The sequence below is a fragment of the Oncorhynchus nerka genome, linkage group LG25 (genome assembly GCF_034236695.1).
Source record: "Oncorhynchus nerka isolate Pitt River linkage group LG25, Oner_Uvic_2.0, whole genome shotgun sequence".
NCBI lineage: Eukaryota > Metazoa > Chordata > Actinopteri > Salmoniformes > Salmonidae > Oncorhynchus > Oncorhynchus nerka.
In genome coordinates, this window is record NC_088420.1 from 22,341,665 (window position 1) to 22,365,533 (window position 23,869).

Below are 23,869 nucleotides of genomic sequence, written 5' to 3' on the forward strand. Positions count from 1 at the left end.
GAGTATTGTGGGTGTCAGTAAGGAAGTAAAATGGCGGACCTGGCAAACGAAGGTAAGGAATCGCTCAGGGAGAAAGATAAACAAATCTAATGAATGAACCACAATAGCGAGTGAATGTTGCCCAGACAGCTTCGGGACTGTCAGCAGATGTGCATGGAATGCTCCGTTGTGTTTGCAGCTCGATGTGGAGGCAGCAGTTTGACTAAACATTAGCTTACGTTAGATCCCCGGCCTTTGCTGGCTATATTTTACAGGGCTGTGGAGTGGGGGGCGGCGGTCCGAACCGTGTGGCACAACCGGGGGAGGGGAGGGGCAGTTAACTTTTTGAAAATATCACATTTTTACAGAACTAGCTAACATAAGCTACCTACCAATATATCAGCATGTTTTTGTAGTTAACTAGACAAGAAAAGCAAACTAATTAAATACTCACGAACAATAGAAATCACATCTGGGTCACATGTGGGAAACACCGGGTGGAATTTATCTCCTCGAATAGCCTTTTAAAACCTCCCACCATCTCCATGTTGCTTGATCTACTATGTTCAGAAACTGGCTAATGGCAAACGCAGGCAACAATGGCTTTGTCCGACCGTAGCTAGTGTTTTGCATGGCGGTGCTGCTTACAGATAGAAGTTCAGAACTAGGTCCTTCTTGCTCATTGCCGGAGGTTACAAGTCACAGGTGTCTGACCCATTGTAACGTTAGGCCCTACAGACTACATGTTCCAAATTCAAAGCGTAAGAAATGTACTGTACTAGCCTAGTGACATAACAGGATTAGCAACGTGCTACACTAGCTATATGGATTTGAATGACTTTGATATATAGGATCAAGTCAATCCATTTTATGTAGCTAACAATTGCAACCCTGTCTCAGAGCATTTCGTATTATTCTGTACATATCTCAGAGCGTTTAGTATATGTTACGTTTAGCTTGGTATGTATTAATTTATGGATGTGTATCACCCATTCGTATGATATGAATTACAAATTGTGTTATGTTATGAATTACAAATCTTATGTTAAGAATTTGCAAAATGTATGACATGTTATGAATTACATTTACATTTTTACATTTGAATTGTTTAGCAGACACTTATCCAGAGCGACTTACAGTAGTGAGTGCAATAATTTTCATATTTGTTTGTACTAGGTGGCTAACGTTAGCTGGGTTCAGTTATCTAAAAGTGTTACGGGAAGGGGAAGGGTGAATGGGGAATGCTAAGTAGATGCTAAAAGTAGTTAAAGTTGCTAAAATGCTAATGTTGTCTGTGGTGAGATTCGAACTCGCAACCTAGACATTTGCGTCATACGCCCAAACTTTCGTTCTTGCCTTAAGTAACCGTCTGTCTTATGTAACTGTACCAAACGTAACATATCATACTAATTTGAGCGTCTTTGATTTACATTTACTATGTTACATCTAGTCTGAGACCAGGCTGAGCGATGATGCCAAATTTGAACAATTATCCCAATGTGAATAGATATCTTGTTGAGCAGGGCCAGTATTGAACAGTATCTATCGCTTGAATGTGCAATCTACTCAGCTGCACATAATGCCTCGATCAGACGAACAGTGTCATTGCGTTTTGGTACACCAGCAGTACATTCATTTCCAATGGAACGCTGCGTTTGCCTTGCAGCATTGTGTTGCAAAAAAGCAGTGCATTTTGTGTGTCGTTTGCATAAAACTGTAAGTGTAGACTTGACAGAAATGGTAGCAAAAGGTGATTGTTGAACTTTGTTGCACACAAATCCAGTAATAATTTTGGACTACATGGATGAGCTAGACACTGCAAAATGTATTACTCGGCATTGATGCCATGACACTGTCGGTCTTTATTATACATTTTATCTTAATTGTTTTGCACTGACTGCCTTGCACTGGCTCTATGCACACTCACACATACTACACTGACACTCCAACACACTCCTTACACTCACACACACAAAACACACGTGCGTGTTGACCCCACACACACTCAAACAGGGTGTTTCTCAAAATGCATACTATACCATGCTCCGAGCATGAGAGGGTGGGAGTATGAGTCCAAATCAAAGTATGCGAAATGGAGCACGGAGGGCACTTCTCAAATGCATACTCCGTTTGTACATATTTTGAAGATTGAATCGATGCAACCTTTAATGGAAATTATGCGAAGAAATATGACACAACCATGTAAAAATGACCAACATTTTCTTGAAATCAATGGCAGCCATTATTTCAGCTGAAGCGAGAGAAAATACACACTGACTTCGGAATGGAATTCTGCCTATTCACATCTTATATGTTGCCTGACTACAATATTGTATCTTAATATGTTAATAAATACATGCTGTGTTAATTTTGGCATGGTTACCTGCCTACAATACCCACTGTAGTGTGCGTAGGTCGTAAACCAACATTAAGTCAATAGAGCTAACTGGTCTAGCTACTAGTGTTAGCTAGCCAGATAGCCACGTATAATTGTTAGCTAGCTAACCAAAAATGGACATCTACCTTTGATAACATTGGTTTTTAGGTCATTATTGACTAGCTAGCTAGATTACGACTTCCATACAGTAACAGTCAAAAGTTTGGACACACCAACTCATTCCAGGGTTTTTCTTTATTTGTACTATTTTCTAAATTGTAGAATAAAAGTGAATACATAAACTATGAAATAACACATGGAATCATATAGTAACAAAAAAAGTGTTAAACAAATCAAAATATATGCTATAGATTCTTCAAAGTAGCCACCCTTTGCCTTGATGACAGCTTTGTACACTCTTGGCATTCTCTCAACCAGCTTCACCTGGAATGCCTTTCCAACAGTCTTGAAGGAGTTCCCACATATGCTGAGCACTTGTTGGCTGCTTTTCCTTTACTCTGCAATCGATCTCATCCCGAACCATCTCATTTGGGTTGAGGTCAGGTGATTGTGGAGGCCAGGTCATCTGATGCAGCACTCCATCACTCTCCTTGATCAAATAGCCCATACACAGCCTGGGGGTGTGTATTGGGAACCACATATGCGGAGATCATCCGTTCACCTACACAAAGACACAATGATTGTAACCAAAAATATCATGTTTCGACTCATCAGACCAAAGGACAGATTTCCACCGGTCTAATGCCCATTGCTCGTGTTTCCTGGCCCAAGCAAGTCTCTTCTTTATTATTGGTGTCCTTTAGTAGTGGTGCAGCAATTCGACCGTGAAGGCCTGATTCACGCTTTCCCCTCTGAACAGTTGATGTTGAGATATGTCTGTTATTTGAACTCTGAAGCATTTATTTGGGCTGCAAGCTGAGGCTGGTAACTCTAATGAACTTATCCTCTGCAGCAGTGGTAACTCTGGGTCTTCCTTTCCTGTGGTAGTCCTCATGAGAGCCAGTTTCATCATTGTACTTGATGGTTTTTGCGACTGCACTTGAAGAAACTTTCAAAGTTCCTGAAATTGTCCGCATTGACTGACCTTCATGTGTTTCTCTTATTTGAGCTGTTCTTGCCATAATATGGACTTAGCGCTATTTGGTAAAATACCATCTTCTGTATACTACCCCTAACTTGTCACAACACAACTGATTGTCGCAACGGCTCAAATGCATTAAGAAGGAAAGAAATTCCACAAATTAACATTCCAGGTGACTACCTCATGAAGTTGGTTGAGAGTAGAGGTCGACCGATTAATCGGAATAGCCGACTAATTAGGGCCGATTTCAAGTTTTCATAACAATCGGAAATCGGTATGTTTGGGCACCGATTTGACCTTTTATTTAACTAGGCAAGTCAGTTTAAGAACACGTTCTTATTTTCAATGACGGCCTAGGAACAGTGGGTTAACTGACTTGTTCAGGGGCAGAACAACAGATTTTCACCTTGTCCGCTCGGGGGATCCAATCTTGCAACCTTACAGCTAACTAGTCCAACGCTCTAACCACCTGCCTCTCATTGCACTCCGCGGGGAGCCTGCCTGTTACGCGAATGCCGTAGAAGCCAATGTAAGTTGCTAGCTAGCATGCAATTTATCTTATAAAAAGCAATCAATCAATCATAATCACTGGTTATAACTACACATGGTTGATGATATTACTAGTTTATCTAGCGTGTCTTGCATTGCATTTAATCAATGCAACGCTGGGGGATGATTTAACCAAAGCGTATTTGCGAAAAAAGCACAAACGTTGGACGACTGTACCTAACCATAAACACCAATGCCTTTCTTAAAATCAATACACAGAAGTATATATTTTTAAACCTGCATATTTAGCTAAAAAAAATCCAGTTTATCAGGCAATATTAACCAGGTGAAATTGTGTAATTTCTCTTGCGTTCATTGCACGCAGAGTCAGTGTATATGCAACAGTTTGGGCAGCCTGGCTCATTGCTAACTAATTTGCCTGAATTTTACATAATTATGACACAGCATTGAAGGTTGTGCAATGTAACAATAATATTTAGACTTCGGGATGCCACCCGTTAGATAAAATACCGAACGTTCCGTATTTCACTGAAATAATAAACGTTTTGATTTCTAAATTATATTTTACGGATTCGACCATATTAATGACCAAAGGCTCGTATTTCTGTGTTATTATGTTATAATTAAGTCTATGATTTGATAGAGCAGTCTGACTGAGCGATGGTAGGCAGCAGCAGGCTCGTAAGCATTCATTCAAACAGCACTTTCGTGCGTTTTGCCAGCAGCTCTTCGCAAGCACAGCGCTGTTTATGACTTCAAGTCTATCAGCCTAATGGCTGGTGTAACTGATGTGAAATGGCTAGCTAGTTAGCTGGGTGTGCACTAATAGCGTTTCAAACGTCACTCTGAGACTTGGAGTAGTTATTCCCCTTGCTCTGCAAGGGTTGCGGCTTTTGTGGAGCGATGGGTAACGCTGCTTCTTGTGTGGCTGTTGTCGATGTGTTCCTGGTTCGAGCCCAGGTAGGGGCGAGGAGAGAGACGGAAGCTATACTGTTACTCTGGCAATACTATAGTGCCTATAAGAACATCCAATAGTCAAAGGTATATGAAATACAAATGGTATAGAGAGAAATAGTCCTATAAATACTATATTAACTACAACCTAAAAACCTCTTACCTTGGAATATTGAAGTCTCATGTTAAAAGGAACTCAAACGTTAACTTTTTTACATGGCACATATTGCACGTATACTTCTCCAACACTTAGTTTTTGCAGTATTTAAACCAAATTGAACATGTTTCATTATTTATTTGAGGCTAAATTGATTTTATTGATGTATTATATTAAGTTAAAATAAGTGTTCATTCAGTATTGTTGTTATTGTCATTATTACAAATATATATATTTTTTAAATCGGACGATTAATCGGTATAGGCCTTTTTTGGTCCTCCAATAATCGGTATCGGCATCGGCGTTGATAAATCATAATCGGTCTACCTCTAGTTGAGAGAACGCCAAGAGTGTGCAAAGCTGTCATCAAGGCAAAGGTTGGCTACTTTGAAGAATCTCACATTTTAAATATATTTAGATTTAACACTTTTTTAGGTGTTATTTCATAGTTTTGATGTCTTCACTATTATTCTGCAATGTAGTAAATAGTAAAAATAAAGAAAAACCCTTGAATGAGTACGTGTGCTGGTACTGTATATCTAGCTTATAATTATGAGGTAAAACATTTGCTTTGTGTATATTTTGTTTTGTCTCTATTGTGGCATTGTCCTGGCTGGAAGAAGGTTCAGTGAATGTGGAGATACAGCGTGAGGTAATACATTTGAGAAGCACTCCCACTACTGTAATGTTTTATGCGTTCTTCACACTCTCGTCCTCACAAAAACGTACCCGAGAATGTCCTCGGAGTATGCACTTGGAGCATGAGTGTGGAGTACGGTAGTATCATATTGAGAAACACCCATCGACACACGTTCACACTTCACATATGCTGCTGCTACTTTGTTTATTATATGTCCTGATTGCCTAGTGACTTGTACCCCTACCCACATGTACATACTGTACTACTTCTACTACCTCGTACCCCTGCACATTGACTTGGTACTCCTTTTCTCTTGCATCGTTATTGTTTTTGTGTCACAATTACATTTTTTCTTTCGAAATATTTGTCTTGTTTTTTTAACCTTGCATTGTTGAGAAAAGGCTGGTAAGTAAGCATTGCACTAAAAAGTCTACACCTGTTGTATTCGGCACATGTGACCAATACAAATCTATTTTTATTTGATCTAGGCATAAGAGCACAGCCACCGGAAGTCCAAACTTTCAACTGGCTCTCTACTCTGTATTTCTTTCTGATTTCACCATCAAAAAAATACTACGACTTGTTTTAACACTTCTCTTCAGTGCATGCTCGTTCATTCAAATGTGTGAGATTTAAGATGTGAAATTGAAGGTCGTATGGCTAGCTTCAAAATAAGAGGCTTAGACAGTAGGCCCTATGTGAATAGCTAGAAGACTAATGAGATTAATACCTATAGCCACTCTTTGCTCCAGAATGCCACTGTGTTTCTCTGGAGTTAGTCTATTTGACAGCTGCTCCATTGACAGACACTGGAACTCCCATTCCATTTTGTGAAACCCTCTCACTTCTCTTCTGTGGCCTGGATTCCTTTCTCATTTCGTCAGATGCACGAGGTCATAGGAGACGTGTTTGCTATTTGAATCTGCGACAGTCATTGGATGAAGTCTATCACACACACATCATTCATTTCTATCCGTTTCTAATTTCAATCAAATGAGAAGAATAATCAGGTGTTTTGGTCTCGACAACTTGTTCCCCTTGCTGAAACTCATCTTATTTTCCTTCTGTTCTTAGCAGGAAGAATGTGAGATGTTCAGTTTGTGATGGTTAGAGCCAGAGTTAGGGATCAAAATTGACAGCATGGACAAGGACAAGGGTGAGTGGAGATGGGTGAGGCCTTTATGCTCAGTGGGTAGGGGACCCAGAAGCAAAACCAGGTTGCTCTCGATCTTACTTTAATGAGATTTAATGAGAATGTTTTGGTCCGAGGTGGATCTTTGTACGTTTTTTCCAAATCATTTTGCCTTGTTAAAGATAGTTTAGGTGCAATATTGTGCAGGCCTTTTATCTTGTCCAACACCCGAGTTCCGGTGATGTGAGCAAGTGTCACCTCACTGATTTCTAGATAAGTTATTCTCTCATGGTAAAGAGCTGAGGCTATATGCTGCATGAAGTAGATTAGGTTATACTGAACAAAAATATAAACGCAACAATTTAATTTATTTTACTGTGTTAGAGTTCATATGAGGAATTCAGTCAATTGAAATGAATTCATTAGGCCACAATGTATGGATTTCACATGACTGGGAATATAGATATGCATCTGTTGGTCACAGATACCTTAAAAAAAAATGGGCCTCAGGATCTCGTCACAGTATTTTTGTGGTTTGAAATTTCCATCAATAAAATGCAATTGTGTTCATTGTCCTTAGCTTATGCCTGCTCATACCATAACCCCACTGCCACCATGGGGAAGGTTGGCATCAGCAAACCCACACAACGCATACATGTGGTCTGCGGTTGTGATGCCGTTTGGGCATACTGCCAAATTCTCTAAAACTATGTTGGAGGCGGCTTATGGTATTGAAATTAACATTCAATTCTCTGGCAACAGATCTGGTGGACATTCCTGCTTGAGACATCTGTGGCATTGTGTTGTGTGACAAAGCTGCACATTTTAGAGTGGCCTTTTATTGTCCCCAGCACACGGTGCACCTGTGTAGTGATCATGCAGTTTAATAAGCTTCTTTATATGCCACACCTGTCAGATGGATTGATTATCTTGGAACAGGGATGTGCACAACATTTGAGAGAAATAAGCTTTTTGTGCGTATGGAACATTTCTGGGATCTTTTTTTTCTGCTCATGAAACATGGGACCAACACTTTACACGTGGTGTTTATATTTTTGTTCAGTGTACAGTACGTTGTATTTTAACAACAGACATTCATATGAAGACACTGAAATAACTAGCCTAGTCAGAAAGGCTATAGAGTACATTTCAACAGGCTAAATATAGACTAGAGTGTGAAGGATATATCAAGTTTAACCCAGCATTGTGACACATTTGTATTAAATCAAGGATGTGCAGTTTGTTTTATCCACTTCATTAATATGATCAAGTAAAAATGCCATCAAGTTTATTTTGTGACGAAGCAAATCCATTGTGTCCTTTTGGTTTTCATAAAAAGGGGAATGTTTCATTGCCATATCACAGATAATAGCACTAGTGTGGTTGGAGCCCTCAATGTAATTATGCTAAAGTTATCGTCAAAGGCCTTGCAGTGTGCATCCACCATGCATGTTTCACACCTGGAGGGCAAATGAGCAATGCCAAGCCATCACAAAGCCTTTTGCCTCAGCCGGGGACAAATAACCACACAAACCGGCAAGCTAAAACACACACACACACACACATGCATATTGATGCCACACACAGACACACTTTCACATTCTTCATACACACAGTTGCTATTCTGTTTATTATCTATCCTAATTGCCTAGTCACTTTTACCCCTACATGTACATATGACCTCAACTACCTCATACCCCTGCACATTGACTCGGTCGCGGTACTCTTCATTTTTTAAATTTAATTGTTGCTAATTTTCTTAATTTTGAACTCTGCATTGTTGCTCATAAGTAAGCATTTCACAGTAATATGACAAATATAATTAGATTTGATTTACTAGGCCTACATATTGAAAAGCTATCTTTTTTTTGGTTGGAACCAAAAATCTCAAATTTGGACTCATCAGACCAAAGGACAGATTTCCACTGGTCTAATTTCCATTGCTCATTGCTCGTGTTTCATGGCCTAAGCAAGTCTCATCTTCTTATTGGTTTCCTTTAGTAGTGGTTTCTTTGCAGAAAATTGACCATGAAGGACTGATTCACACAGTCTCCTCTGAACAGTTGATGCTGAGATGTGTCTGTTACTTGAACTATGTGAAGCATTTATTTGGGCTGCAATTTCTGAGGCTGGTAACTCTAATGAACTTATCCTCTACAACAGAGGTTACTCTGGGTCTTCCTTTCCTGTGATGGTCCTCATGAGAGCCAGTTTCATCAAAGCACTTGATGGGTTTTGCGACTGCTCTTGAAGAAACGTTCAAAGTTCTTGAAATTTTCTGGATTGACTGTCCTTCATGTCTTAAAGTAATGATGGAATGTTGTTTCTTTTTGCTTATTTGAGCTGTTCTTTCCATAATATGGACTTGTTTGGTAAAATATGACCATCTTCTGACTGGTACTGTATCTGCTTAATATCAGCTTTTACTGTTCAGTGTCAGTAGCTAGGCACATCTGCCTTCTCAGCCTTCTAAATCAGGCTTTGCTGCCCTTTCTGTTCTGCATTTTCACGTACCGTGACCATCTCACCTTCACCATAGTTCAACAGCTTTCTTTCTGTAATTTTATTGTGTTTAAAATGGGTGCTTTCCTCCTTTATACACATTACTGATTTATCATTTCAACAAAATGACATTGAACCGCTATGGAATAGACATTGAATTGTCGTCTGCCCGGTGGGTAGAGCCTCCTCAATTAAGTTATGACTTGAGTTCTAATTATAGCTTGGGGAAAAGATTTACTAGGTCCTGGCTGAGGTTCTATCAAAAGCTTTGTGGGCACTGACCTTGACAGGGGAGTCCACTTACACTGACTTGGATGCCTGAGCCCTGAGGTGTATTGTGTTATGGGGAAGGTGAAGTAAGTGCACAGTTGAACAAAACTTGTCATGGTTTCACTTTGGCCTAACCTGCGTGTCTTTGTCAGCTCTGTAGAATTCTACTGGTAATATTTGTAGTCTAGAAATGCAGACAAGGCTCATAGTAGGAGAGGTGTTTTTATAGACAAAGTGAAGAGACATCCATCATAAAGCTTTTGCCCAAAGATGTGCAAAATGAGATCTCCAACAGTGACACATCTGATTTCTCTTACAGAGAAGCATGCCATAGCCCCACCAGTGTTTGTGTTCCAGAAAGATAAAGCTCAGAAGGTGAGAAACACTCTTTTCATACCTCTTCTGAAAATGTAAACAGTGTGACGGCATGCTATGGAGCGGACTTGCCTTCACACTGACTGGATAATTTCCTCGGTTTCCTCTGTCTGAATGTCTGTTATGTTCTTCCTATCTTTCTTCCTCTATCTCCATCTTTCTCTGTCAAACCCTTAACAGAGATCAGTAGAAGGGTCCAGTGCGGAGGATGGAGAAGGTAAGGATGAGGAGGGTAACCAAGCAGGTTCTGGTACTTTGCTTTGGAAATTGAACATGTCTGTCTTATATTTTGCACTGAACAAAAATATAAACGCATCAATTTCAAACATTTTACTGCGTTACAGTTCATATAATGAAATCAGTCAATTGAAATTAATTAATTAAGATCTAATCTATGGATTTCACATGACTGGGAATCTAGATATGCAACTGTTGGTCACAGATACCTTTAAAAAAGGTAGGGGTGTGGATCAGAAAACCAGTCAGTATCTGGTGTGACCACCATCTGCCTTATGCAGCGTTACACATCTCCTTCGCATAGAGTTGATAAGGCTGTTGATTGTGGCCTGTGGAATGTTGTCCCACTCCTCTTCAATGGCTGTGTGAAGTTGCTGGACATTGGCGGGAATAGGAACACGCTGTCATACACATTGATCCAGAGCATCTCTAACATGCTCAATGGGTGACTGTCTGGTGAGTATGTAGGCAATGGAAGAAATGGGAAATATTCATCTTCCAGGAATTGCGTACAGATCCTTGCGACATGGGAAGCATTATCATGCGGTGATGGCGGCGGATGAATGGCGCCGAAATGGGCCTCAGGATCTCATCACGGTGCATTTAAATTGCCATCAATTAAATGCAATTGTGTTCGTTGTCTGTTGCTCTTGCCTGCCCATACCATAACCCCACCGCCACCACGGGGCACTCTGTTCACAACGTTGACATCAGCAAACAGCTCGCCTACACGACGCCATACACGCTGCCTGGCATCTGCCCGGTATAGTTGATACCAGGATTCATCTGTGTGAGGAGCGTACTTCTCCAGCGTGCCAGTAACCCACAGAAGTCGGTTACAATGCCGAAAGGCAGTCAGGTCTAGACCTTGGCGAGGATGACGAGCACGCAGATGAGTTTCCCCGAGATGGTTTCTGACAGTTTGTGCAGAAATTCTTCAGTTGTGCAAAACAATAGTTTCATCAGCTGTTAGGGTAGCTGGTCTCAGATGATCCCTCAGTTGAAGAAGTCGGATGTGGAGGTCCTGGGCTGGTGGGGTTACACGTGGTCTCGGGTTCTGAGGACGGTTGGACGTACTGCCAAATTCTCTAAAACAACATTGTGGTAGAGAATTGAACATTATATTTTCTGGCAACCGCTCTGGTGGACATTCATGCAGTCAGCATGCCAATTGCACGCTCCCTCAACTTCAGACATCTGTGGTGTGATGACTGCACATTTTGAGTGGCCTTTTATCCCCAGTACAAGGTGCATCTGTGTAATGATCATGCTGTTTTATCAGCTTCTTGTTATACCGCACCTGTCAGGTAGATGGAATATATTGGAAACGTAGAAATGCTCACTAATAGGAATGTAAACAGTCTGTGACTAAAATGTGTATATATATATTTGTGCACAAAATTTGAGATCAATATTTGCGTGCGTATGGAACATTTCTGGGATCTTTTATTTCAGCTCATAAAACAAGGGACCAACACTTTACAGTTTAAGTTGGAAGTTTACATACACTTAGGTGTATGGGCAGCAGCAGAGAAGCCTAGTGGTTAGAGCGTTGGTCTAGTAACCGGAAGGTTGCAAGTTCAAACCCCCGAGCTGACAAGGTACAAATCTGTTGTTCTGCCCCTGAACAGGCAGTTAACCCACTGTTCCTAGGCCGTCATTGAAAATAAGAATTTGTTCTTAACTGACTTGCCTAGTTAAATAAAGGTTAAAAAAAAGAAGGGAAAAAAAGAAGGTTGGAGCCAATAACACTCGTTTTTCAACCACTCCACAAATTTCTTGTTAATTAACAAACTGTAGTTTTGGCAAGTCGGTTAGGACCTCTACTTTGTGCATGACACAAGTAATTTGTCCAACAATTGTTTACAGACAGATTATTTCACTTATAATTCACTGTATCACAATTCCAGTTGGTCAGAAGTTTACATATACTTAAGTTGACTGTGCCACGAAACAGCATGGAAAATTCCATAAAATAATGTCTTGGCTTTAGAAGCTTCTGATAGGCTAATTGACATCATTTTGGTCAATTGGAGGTGTACCTGTGGATTAGAGGTCGACCGATTATGATTTTTCAACGCTGATACCGATACAGATCATTGGAGGACCAAAAAAGACGATACCGATTAATCGTCCGATTTAAATCAAAATAAAAAAATATTTTTAAAAAGCACTTTTTTATTTTTTATTTGCATTAATGACAATTACAACAATACTGAATGAACACTTATTTTAACTTAATATAATACATCAATAAATTCAATTTATCTTCAAATAAATAATGAAACATGTTCAATTTGGTTTTAATAATGCATCAACAAAGTGTTGGAGAAGAAAGTAAAAGTGCAATATGTGCCATGTAAGAAAGCTAACGTTTAAATTCCTTGCCCAGAAAATGAGAACATATGAAAGCTGGTGGTTCCTTTGAACATGAGTCTTCAATATTCCCAGGTAAGGAGTTTTAGGTTGTAGTTATTATAGGAATTATAGGACTATTTCCCTCTATACCATTTGTATTTCATTAACCTTTCACTATTGGATGTTCTTATAGGCACTTTAGTATTGCCAGTGTAACAGTATAGCTTCCGTCCCTCTCCTCGCCCCTACCTGGGCTCGAACCAGGAACACAACGACAACAGCCACCCTCGAAAGCAACATTACCCATGCAGAGCAAGGGGAACAACCACTCCAAGTCTCAGAGCGAGTGATGTTTGAAACGCTATTAGCACCCCACTAACTAGCTAGCCATTTCACATCGGTTACACCAGCCTCATCTCGGGAGTTGATAGGCTTGAAGTCATAAACAGTGCAATGCTTGACACACAGCAAAGAGCTGCTGGCAAAACGCACGGAAGTGTTGTTTGAATGAATGCTTACGAACCTGCTGCTGCCTACCACCGCCCAGTCAGATTCTTGTATGCTTAGTCAGATTATATGCAACGCAGGACACGCTAGATAAACTAGTAATATCATCAACCATGTGTAGTTAACTAGTGATTATGATCGATTGATTTATTGTTTTTTATAAGATAAGTTTAATGCTAGCTAGCAACTTACCTTGGCTTACTGCATTCGCGTAACAGGCAGTCTCCTTGTGGAGTGCAAGGAGAGGCAGGTGGTTATAGCGTTGGACTACTTAACTGTAAGGTTGCAAGATTGTATCCCCCGAGCTTACAAGGTGAACATCTGTCGTTCTGCCCCTGAACGAGGCAGTTAACCCACTGTTCCTAGGCCGTCATTGAAAATAAGAATGTGTTCTTAACTGACTTGCCTAGTTAAATAAAGATTAAATAAAAAAATTGGCCAAATCCGTGTCCAAAAATACCAATTTCCGATTGTTATGAAAACTTGAAATCGGCCCTAATTAATCGGCCATTCCAATTATTCGGTCGACCTCTACTGTGGATGAATTTCAAGGCCTACCTTCAAACTCAGTACCTCTTTGCTTGACATCATGGGAAAATCAAAAGACATCAGCCAAGACCTCAGAAACAAAAATTGTAGACCTCCACAAGTCAGGTTTATCCTTGGGAGCAATTTCCAAATGCCTGATGGTACCACGTTCATCTGTACAAACAATAGTACGCAAGTATAAACACCATGGGAACCCACAGCCGTCATACCGCTCAGGAAGGAGACGCGTTCTGTCTCCTAGAGATGAACGTACTTTGGTGTGAAAAGTGCAAATCAATACCAGAACAACAGCAAAGGATCTTATGAAGATGCTGGAGGAAACCGGTATCTATATCCACAGTAAAACAAGTCCTATATCGACATAACCAGAAAGGCCGTTCAGCAAGGAAGAAGCCACTGCTCCAAAACCGCCATAAAAAAGCCAGACTACGGTTTGCAACTGCACATGGGGACAAAGATCGTACTTTTTGGAGAAATGTCCTCTGGTCTGTTGAAACAAAAATAGAACTGTTTGGCCATAATGACCATCGTTATGTTTGGAGGAAAAAGGGGGAGGCTTACAAGCCAAAGACCACCATCCCAACCGTGAAGCACAGGGGTGGCAGCATCATGTTGTGGGGGTGCTTTGCTGCAGGAGGAACTGGTGCACTTCACAAAATAGATGGTTCATGAGGAGGGAAATTATGTGGATATATTGAAGCAACATCTCAAGACATTAGTCAGGTTAAAGCTTGGTCGTAAATGGGTCTTCGAAATGGACAACGACCCCAAGCATACTTCCAAAGTTGTGGGAAAATGGTTTAAAAGGACAACAACGTCAAGGTATTGGAGTGGCCATCACAAAGCCCTGACCTCAATCCCATAGAACATTTGTGGGCAGAACTGAAAAAGCATGTGCGAGCAAGAAGGCTACCCGTAACGTTTGACCAAAGTTAAACAATTTAAAGGAAATGCTACCAAATACTAATTGAGTGTATGTAAACTTCTGACCCACTGGGACTGTAATGAAAGAAATAAAAGCTGAAATAAATAATTCTCTCTGCTATTATTCTGACATTTCACATTCTTAAAATAAAGTAGTGATCCTAACTGACCAAAGACAGGGAATTTTTACTAGGTTTAAATGTCAGGAATTGTGAAAAACTGAGTATAAATGTATTTGGCTGTGGTGTATGTAAACTTCCTACGTCGACTGTACATGTTGAGTATATTTTTGTTCAGTATAGTTACTTTGCTAATCTTTGCTCGTTCTGTCTCCTCCAGACTCTGATAAAGATGAGAGTAGTTACTGTCCCCCGGCCAAGAGGGAAAGGACATCGTCACTAACACAGTTCCCACCCGCACATTCAGGTACATTTTGTTTAATTAAAGGACTTTCCATAGTTTGTGGAGAAAGGGTGTGTACTCATGTTATTTATCTTTGTCTTATGCAGTTTCTAAGAACAATGTGTTCATGCCATCCAGTTTCTGTCAGTCCCCGACAGGAAATAATAATTCAGATTCAGAACCTGGTGAGTTATCTTAAGATCACCTTTTCAACCTAGTTGATATTTGCATGATAAGGAAAACTACCCTTGAAGAATCCAATTTTTTATAAACAAATTTCTGGCTTAGCTTCCAGCTATCTCACGTTCCCTCTCTCTTTCTCCTTCTTTCTCTGTTCTCATGTCAACAGAGGAGAAAACGGTTGGGTTTCGCCTGAAGCCTCCCACCCTGATCCATGGACAGGCTCCTAGTGCAGGTGGGTGCCCTTTCTCTCTCTCTCTCTCTCTCTCTCTCTCTTTCTCTTTCTCTCTTTTTTTATTGTCCATTTAAGGGACAAAGGAAATGGGTTTTGGGGGTCTAGTATACAGGCATAAACACAATGTACAAAACATCACAATAAGAGTGCAAAAACATGGCCCTTCTTTGTCTGGCTTTGGTCTGTCCAGAGCCTTATATTTAGTCCAAGTATAATGTGTTGCAGGTGTCCCGAGCCAGAAACCCAAGGAGCAGCAGCGCAGTGTACTACGACCAGCAGTACTGCAGGCCCCTCTGGCCACCAAATCACTAACCCAGACCGGTAAGCACACTTTCAGGACGGATTAACCTTAGTCTTCAGATCCTCTCAAACAAACAGCTGTACTACTTTGTTCTGTTCTGCGATGGCCATTCTCCTTCAGCTTCCTTTCATCTCAATGTGCTTCGACAAAACATTCGTTGAAGGTGAAAGAAATCCAACCAGTCTCTTCTTGTGGTCCTGATAGGGTTAAACAGTGGTACAAATGGAGTGGACAGGTCATCAGAGGGTCTACCAGTTACCCAGAACAACACAGAGAAGTGTGATGACACGACCACGTCACAGGTAGGCTGAGAGGTGAAAGGGCGTCAAAAGTTTGGACACACCTACTCATTCAAGGGTTTTTCTTTATTTTTACTATTTTCTACATTGTAGAATAATAGTGAAGACATGAAAACTATGAAATAACACATGGAATCATGTAGTAACCAAAAAAGTGTTAAGCAAATTTTAGATTCTTCAAAGTAGCCAGCCTTTGCCTCGATGACAGCTTTGCACACTGTTGGCATCTCTCTCACCTGGAATGCTTTTCCAACAGTCTTGAAGGGGTTCCCACATATGCTGAGCACTTGTTGGCTGCTTTTCCTTCACTCTTCACTCTTTTCCTTCATTCCAAATCATCCCAAACCATCTCATTTAGGTTGAGGTCGGATGATTGTGGAGGCCAGGTAATCTGATGCAGCACTCCATCACTAACCTTCTTGGTGAAATAGCCCTTACACAGTCATGAAAAATAAATGATAGTCCCACCAAGCACAAACCAGATGGCATGGCATATCGCTGCAGTATGCTGTGGTAGCCATGCTGGTTAAGTGTGTCTTGAAAGCTAAATAAATCACTGATAGTGTCACCATTGCTCGTGTTTCTTGGCCCAAGCAAGTCTCTTCTTATTATTGGTGTCCTTTAGTAGCAGCAAATCGACCACGAAGGCCTGATTCAAGCAGTCTCATCTGAACAGTTGATGTTGAGATGTGTCTGTTACTTGCAACTGCACTTGAATAAACTTTCAAAGTTCTTGAAATTGGCTGGATTGACTGACCTTCATGTCTTAAAGTAATGATGGACTGTCATTTCTCTTTTCTTATTTGAGCTGTTCTTGCCATAACATGGAATTGGTCTTTTACCAAATAGGGCTATCTTCTGTATACCACCCCTACCTTGTCACAACACAACTGATTGGCTCAAATGCATTAAGAAGGAAATTAATCCCACAAATTCACTTTTAACAAGACACACCTGTTAATTGTAATGCATTCCAGGTGACTGCTTATGAAGCTGGTTGAGAGAATGCCAAGAGTGTGCAAAGCTTTCATCAAGGCAAAGAGTGGCTACTTTGAAGAATCTATAGCATATATTTTGATTTGTTTAATACTTTTTTTGGTTACTACATAATTCCATATGTGTTATTTCATAGTTTTGATGTCTTCACTATTACTCTACAATGTAGAAAATAGTAAAAATAAAGATACATCTTTGAGTAGGTCTGTCCAATCTTTTGACAAGTACTGTATATAGTTATCAAGCGAGTTCATAACAACAAAAAACACAACAGGACAAGACACAAAGGCAGGTTTTATGCTTGAACATTCATTTAGGAATTTCCATGACTGTCTCTCGCTGCTTTAATCTTCTTTCAAGGAGAAGAAAAGCGAGAGGGATGAGAGCAGGACAGGAGGAGGGAAAATGGATCCACCTGTGGAATACACAGTTGTATTTGGCCAGAATGTCAGAGCCAAGCTGACCTTAAATAGTTAACTAAAGTGCATGTCATATGGAATACTTTTCAAAGATGTTGTGAAGTGCTCTGGGCTTTGCCTCATACCTGACAACAGCCCACTGGGTGTGTGGGTAAATCACAATATAGCAGCCTCTTGTGGCCTTGCAAGCTTTGTTACATTCTTTTGATCTGTTCCTTTTTTGTTATGTGTCTGATCCTTCCCCTTTTCTCCATTGGTCTAGGTTGAGCAAAGCAGTGAACAGAAAGGCTCTACATCAGCAGAATCAGGGGAAACTAATTATTTCCTACAATACAGAAGCACTCCCAGGTTAGCCGTTTATGGATTCTGTCTACAATGGATATGATCAGTCATCTGTTTTATTAGGCTACTCTTTCATCTCCCCTATCTAAAATCCTTTCTCCTGTATGTTTCCCACCCAGCTTACAGAAGGCTGAGAACAAGGCTGATGACGGGGATAAGTTTGTGTTTGGGCAGAACATGTCGGATCGTGTCCTGGTAAGACTTGCTCTTTGTGCGGCTAATCTAGTCATCTTTTATCAGTTTTTTTTCTTCTACCATTTGTCCCTCTTCCAACTAATGATGGCATCCACAAAGTTGTGTTAAAGCATGTTGTATAACATTCTTGTTTTGCAGAGTCCGTTGAAATGTGAACAAGCAGCCGAGGGCAGCAGAGATCCCCCCACCGCCCCGCCCTGTGAGTTCCCGTCAAAAGACAGCAGCCCTGATAAAGGTGAGTAAATAAAGACCATACTGGATATGAAATGAATGTTAAGAGGCTTATGTAATGGCAATGCAATGAAGGAAACACCTGGCTTTTTTCAGGCCCCTACTATGTGACCGTGTTTGAATGCGGTTTTGGTTCTCTTGTTTACAGATAACAATGTGACAGAGTCTTTGGAGGAGTCGGCGGCGGCCTACACCAAAGCCACAGCCAAGAGGTGTTTGTTAGAGAAAGTAGAGGTCAGAACTGGAGAGGAGTCGGAGAGTAACGTTCTTCAGGTATGCAAGAGGTTTCCTACGTGTTAGGTGTTTAATTGCTTGATTTCAATGTCAGAGAATGTTTGTAGTTCATCATGAAATTGAGCAATTGTTGATTGATAGTTTTGTGTTTACATGTCTCCTCAGACAGTTGGAAATAGGCTGAAATGGTCCATGGTCATTCTCTGACACTGGCATGGTTTTTTGTCACTTTAGGTCCAGTGCAAGTTATTTGTGTTTGACAAAGCTTCCCAGTCTTGGGTTGAGAGAGGCAGAGGACTGCTAAGGCTCAATGATATGGCTTCCACAGAGGAGGGATCGTTACAGTCCAGGCTGGGTACAGTCATTAATCATGAATTAATCATTAGTCATGAATCAAATCATATCAACAATTTAGTTAATTTAAAAATCTCAATACACTTTACTGTCATGCCACACTGCCCTGGATTGTATCGGATGATTCTATGATTCTTGTTTTTGTACATCTGTCAAAATGCAACTCCCATTTGAAGGTATTACATTGGTTATTCTATACATTGTTTTCTGTGCTGTAGTGATGAGGACCCAGGGCAGTTTGCGTCTGATCCTCAACACCAAACTGTGGCCTCAAATGCAGACGGACAAGGCCAGCGAGAAGAGTGTCCGCATCACAGCCATGGACACTGAGGACCAGGGGGTCAAGGTCTTCCTCATATCGGTATGAGAAAGACCACATGAGTTATTACTAGAGATATATATTTAAGAGTGTTTGACCAACTTTTAGAATGTTTAATATTGTTATAATGCTTTCAGTTACAAAGAATAGTTTAAATATTCCCCATGTAATGTTAATAGGGAACTAACATGGCTGCCATAGAATGTTGAAGTGTCATGTAAATGTATCAAAACACAGAAACCGCACTGGCCCAACTCTCTAAATACATGGCTCTGGTTATTACATAGTAATGACACTGACAGTGGTAATAGATGTTGAGTATATCTAACACTTCCAGAACATCCAGTTTAGTGCCGATGTGTCATTTCTGTTCCAGGCCAGCTCTAAGGACACAGGGCAGCTGTACGCAGCTCTGCACCATCGTATTCTGGCCCTGCGGAGCCGCTCAGACCAAGAGCCAGAGCCCAGGGTCCCCATCCCAGATGGCCACATCCCTCATCCCCAGTCTAACGGGGAGGATAGTGATGAGGACGAACCGCTCACACCCACTGCCAACACTACAGGTAAACTATATAACCCCTTAGCCTAGCTGTTACCCCAACTTTTCCAATCACCACAAACTGATCTGAAGACCTCTTACTGTGATTGTTCAAAAAAGTGATCTAATGATATCCTGGACACAAACTAATGGCCCAAAACTGTTATCTGGAAGTGATCTGGGAAAAGTTGTCTGGTGGTCCAAGAATGTTATCTGGACATTCCCCCTAACGGTCCAACAAATATTTGAAGGTCCAAGTAAGTGACCTTCGACACCCTCGCTGATGGTTCAAGGAAGTGATCTGGGTGTCTTTGAATAGGACCCTTGCACTGTTTCCTTGGATGTTGTGAAGTGTCTTGGATTTCCCTTATTTCATGCAAGCAAAACATATCTGTCCCATTCAAAAAGCCCAAGAATGTAATTTAAAACACTATTTGATTGGACTGCCCTAGTCTATCACTCACCAGGCCTGTCTCTCCTCTCCCCAGAGGGTCCAGAGGCCCAGTCCTGCGGGAGTGGGAGTGGGTCTTCATAGCACCTGCCCCCCTTCATTGGCTCACGCACTGCAGTCAGGACCACCTTACAGACCCCTCCATGGACACCTCAGGCTAGCATCTCCCCAGTGGTCTGAGGTCACAGTGGAGCGTCAGGAAGGATCCTATGCAGGTGTTACTAAGTTAACTCTGCAGTTCACACTCTGGATTCACAGTTTATCTGGGATGGATGGTCTTTTTTGTTTAGTATTTGTCTTCTCTTTTTTTTTACCTCTAGAACTGGATTTTGGGGGGAGTGGGGGGGTGTTGTGAATTGGATGCTCATCATATTGATGAGTCTGAGGGAACGAGAAAGCAGTTTTCTTCTCTAGCTGATATAAGTACATTCTATATAGTTTGCTGTTAAAAGTGGGACTTTAGCCACCTTGCAAAAGAACAGACCTCAGGCACTTCAGTGGGGCTTGTATTTTGTTCAGCGAGGTAAAGATTGAGTTGTCTAGCAAATATTTGTTTATAAAGTCTTTTTTTTATTTCACGGAGTTTTGTCATTGAAGAGTGTCTGAACTCTTACTTCAAGTTGTATTTTTCTAAGGCAAAATGCTTGCACACACTCTAGCTAGGATTAGTCCGTCAATACCACCTCTGGCCACTGTTAGTTTTTAGTCTGTCGTCCACATTGTCATTTATTTTTTTTACCACAAATCGGTTGAATTTAAAATCCCTTGTGCAAACACCTGCTTTGATGTTCGTAGCCATAAAATATTTAATTAAATAGTGGGATTTACCTGTGTTCATGATTATTATTATTACTGGTACATTACGTTTTTATTGATAGTTAATATTATCGACTTTGCTTTTGAAATTCATGCGAAAATGAACTAATTCTGTAAATAAGAAAGCTTGTTGGATTTGATCATTTTACAACAGGTTTGCACCATGACCCCAAAGTTTACCCTGAATATAGCCGTTAGATTTGTTTGTTTCAAATATATAATTTTTTTTTAGATAGATCAGATAAATATATATGTTCTCAAATATATATATGGAAGAAACCCTTTCTATGTTTGAGTGGTTTACAATTATGTAATTAGTTTGAAATAAGTTCCAATCACAAGGCTTTGTGTTTAACATCCACGATCTCAGAATCATATAAGACCATTGCAACAACAACAAAATGCCTATTTTTTTCATGCGATCAGAAAGGCCCATATAATCACTTTTAGGTTAGGGTGTTGGCATTTGGTGTATCTAGCATTCATTATTTGCATCTGTCCTAAACTGGTTTGACATCAAAACCCTACAAAATGCACATATACTCTCAGAACAGCGAATGCTGCCATTTTATTCAAAGAGCTATAGACATTGGAACAGGTGGTACTACGCACACAGGGTACAGTATTTTTCACCAATAGTCTGGTGCTGAGCCCTCTATTTATTCCTTTGTTAAATAGATGGCTCTGGTCTGGTGTATTTAAAACAAACAGCCCTTAAAAAGACCTAGATGAATAATGTAATATTTTCTTCAGTGAAGTGTAGTTCCTCTTGTTTTAAGCCTTTTTCTTCCTCATCGTTGGAATGAGTAATATTTCTAAGTTGTATTATAGCGTTCTACTTTTTCATTTACTACAAGCCTTTGATGTGAAAAAAATGTATTTTAACTAACAAAAAGTATACTAAGAAAAGTTTGAAACAAAAAAAAGCAGGCAAGTAGACATATTATTGGTTAAAATGTATAAATCCTGTAATGTATATTATTGAATAAGCAGCCTTTAAAGGAATAATCCACTCAAACTTTATTTAGGTAATTGTCATTTCACTGTTGATAATGAAACAAATTCCAAAATATAGTTTGAGTAGATTACTCCTTTTAAGTGTAAAAAAAGGACAACTCCTTATTTAGTACTCTTCTTCACTGCAGTCTATAGAAACCTCACCGTGTAATGTGCTCCGTAAAATTGTGTTCTCTCCATTTTTCACATTCTGCTTGTGTAGCTACAAACCCGAACTATTCCTAATGGCCCAGTTTTTTAAAAGTTATCTGGGTTTCGCCTATCAGATAAGAATTGAATGAATAGAACGGAAGTCCCCATTCAAGTCAATGTTTTGTCCATTCTATTCATTCTATTTCTATGCATTTAATCCTATCCGATAGGTAAAATCTAGATAACTTCAAAAGAAACTGGGCCCTGGACATGAATGTATGGCAACTTGTCTCTATATAAAGGGCCAGGGGCCGACGTTCTTCAGCACTTTTCCTTCTCTGTGATATTTCTCCCATCAATATGAATTGTTTTAATGTTCGTAAATGCACATGAACTGGGGCTGTCCATTGATTAATTGGCAAAGGTGGTTGATAATGAAGTGTTGAATGTTGTTTACATTGGGGTCGTTGATGGTTATTTGTTGGGGAGTGACTGTAAGACCGATATACACTTTTGTTCATGTTATATTTTTGTTGCTGAAATTTCTGTCATGTCTGCTATAATTCCCTTAAAACATCTACCTGTTTTTTTGTTATTTTTTTGTTATGCCTAGCTGTTGTTGTTCCATAACCTGGTGCTATTCTGTTGCATTTCCTATCACTATACAAGTCAATGTTGATATTCTGTTAGATCGAGATCAAAACAGTCCATCTTTGAATGGAAGTTGAGTGAAGAGGATGTTATGAAACCTAGTTGACATGGATGCGCCCTTGCTGCTATTGTACAAGAGCATCTGTCTCATACTGTATCTGTGACTGGAATATGTTTTCATAGGAACATGTCATCTGCATTGGCCTCTTAACATGCCATTAACTTCAATATATTAGGTGATAGTTTACAGTAGTGGCATTGCTGCTTGTTGTGATTGATCCAATACAACGCAGGTGTGTTCATAGAGTAGGTATGCCAGAGATACTCAAGGGATCGGGAGTGTTGCATTAATAGTCGTTGGAATTGTCCGAAAAAAAGCAGATTAATTTCAAACAGGCCCACTTACGAGGGAAAGGCTTGCTTACCACCTATCCCCTCTTTCCAATGGAGACATCTAGAGAGGAACCACACCTATCAGGATAAAGATGCTTGTCATTGAGGAGCACTAGAATAGCTACATGTCTCCTTTCAACAATGCCCTCCTTAACCAGTCATTTTGATATCAATTGCCCAATATGTGTGAAATAAGGACAAAGAGGCTACAAAGTCATAGCAAATGTCCATTCAGACAACACACAGGAGGAGATACTGTACCATTCACCCCTGTTGATGTGTGTATCAGAGAAAGACTACTTTTATGGCTGTCAGAGCATCTACTATCTGTAGTATATTTTTTACCAATCTCTAATGCGTTCACTCAATGGAACGCCTCCTCTTTCTAATAACCCTAGTAGAGTGCCGGCAAATGTCGTTGACAGATTTGAGTCTTTTGGTTCTAGGTTTTTCTTTGTTTTTTTCCCTTAAAAGGTTTTGAGGATATTAAAGAAGGCAGTAAATCTCCCCCTCCACCACCCTATAGATGTATAAGAGATGAGGGACCATGATATGACTATGCTTAGATTGCTGATGGATTGAGCTGTAAACATTGGGCTGGAGAACCACAGCATTGCAGTGAGTCATTCTAGCGGTCTGGGCCTACTCAAGGGAGGCAAGGGAGCGTGTGGCATGGATTTCTGTTTATAACGCTGCTGTCTGTCAGCAAACCATAGAGGTCTGTCCATCCGTCCAAACAAACCACAGGGATACTTGGAGATCTGGGTCAGGACTCTCTTCCCCCAGTCCTT

General features: G+C 40.4%; 1 protein-coding gene across 2 annotated transcripts; it reads left to right on the forward strand.

Annotated features, from left to right (window-relative positions):
* LOC115109222 (ran-binding protein 3-like) lies at positions 1-22,620 on the forward strand. Of its 2 annotated transcripts, XM_029633911.2 has the most exons (16): positions 1-52; positions 9,943-9,998; positions 10,179-10,215; positions 14,913-14,999; positions 15,083-15,160; positions 15,325-15,390; positions 15,616-15,711; positions 15,896-15,993; positions 17,668-17,753; positions 17,867-17,942; positions 18,081-18,177; positions 18,322-18,446; positions 18,642-18,762; positions 18,980-19,122; positions 19,457-19,643; positions 20,107-22,620. In XM_029633911.2, exons 1-16 carry the CDS (start codon positions 31-33, stop codon positions 20,151-20,153), a joined length of 1,422 nt encoding a protein of 473 aa, XP_029489771.1. In that variant the 5' UTR covers positions 1-30; the 3' UTR covers positions 20,154-22,620. The 2 variants fall into 2 exon arrangements, with proteins under 2 accessions (XP_029489771.1, XP_064865747.1); XM_065009675.1 differs by lacking the exons at positions 1-52; positions 9,943-9,998 and adding an exon at positions 12,628-12,686 and having other exon boundaries at positions 10,182-10,215.
* Positions 22,621-23,869: the final 1,249 nt, after the last annotated feature.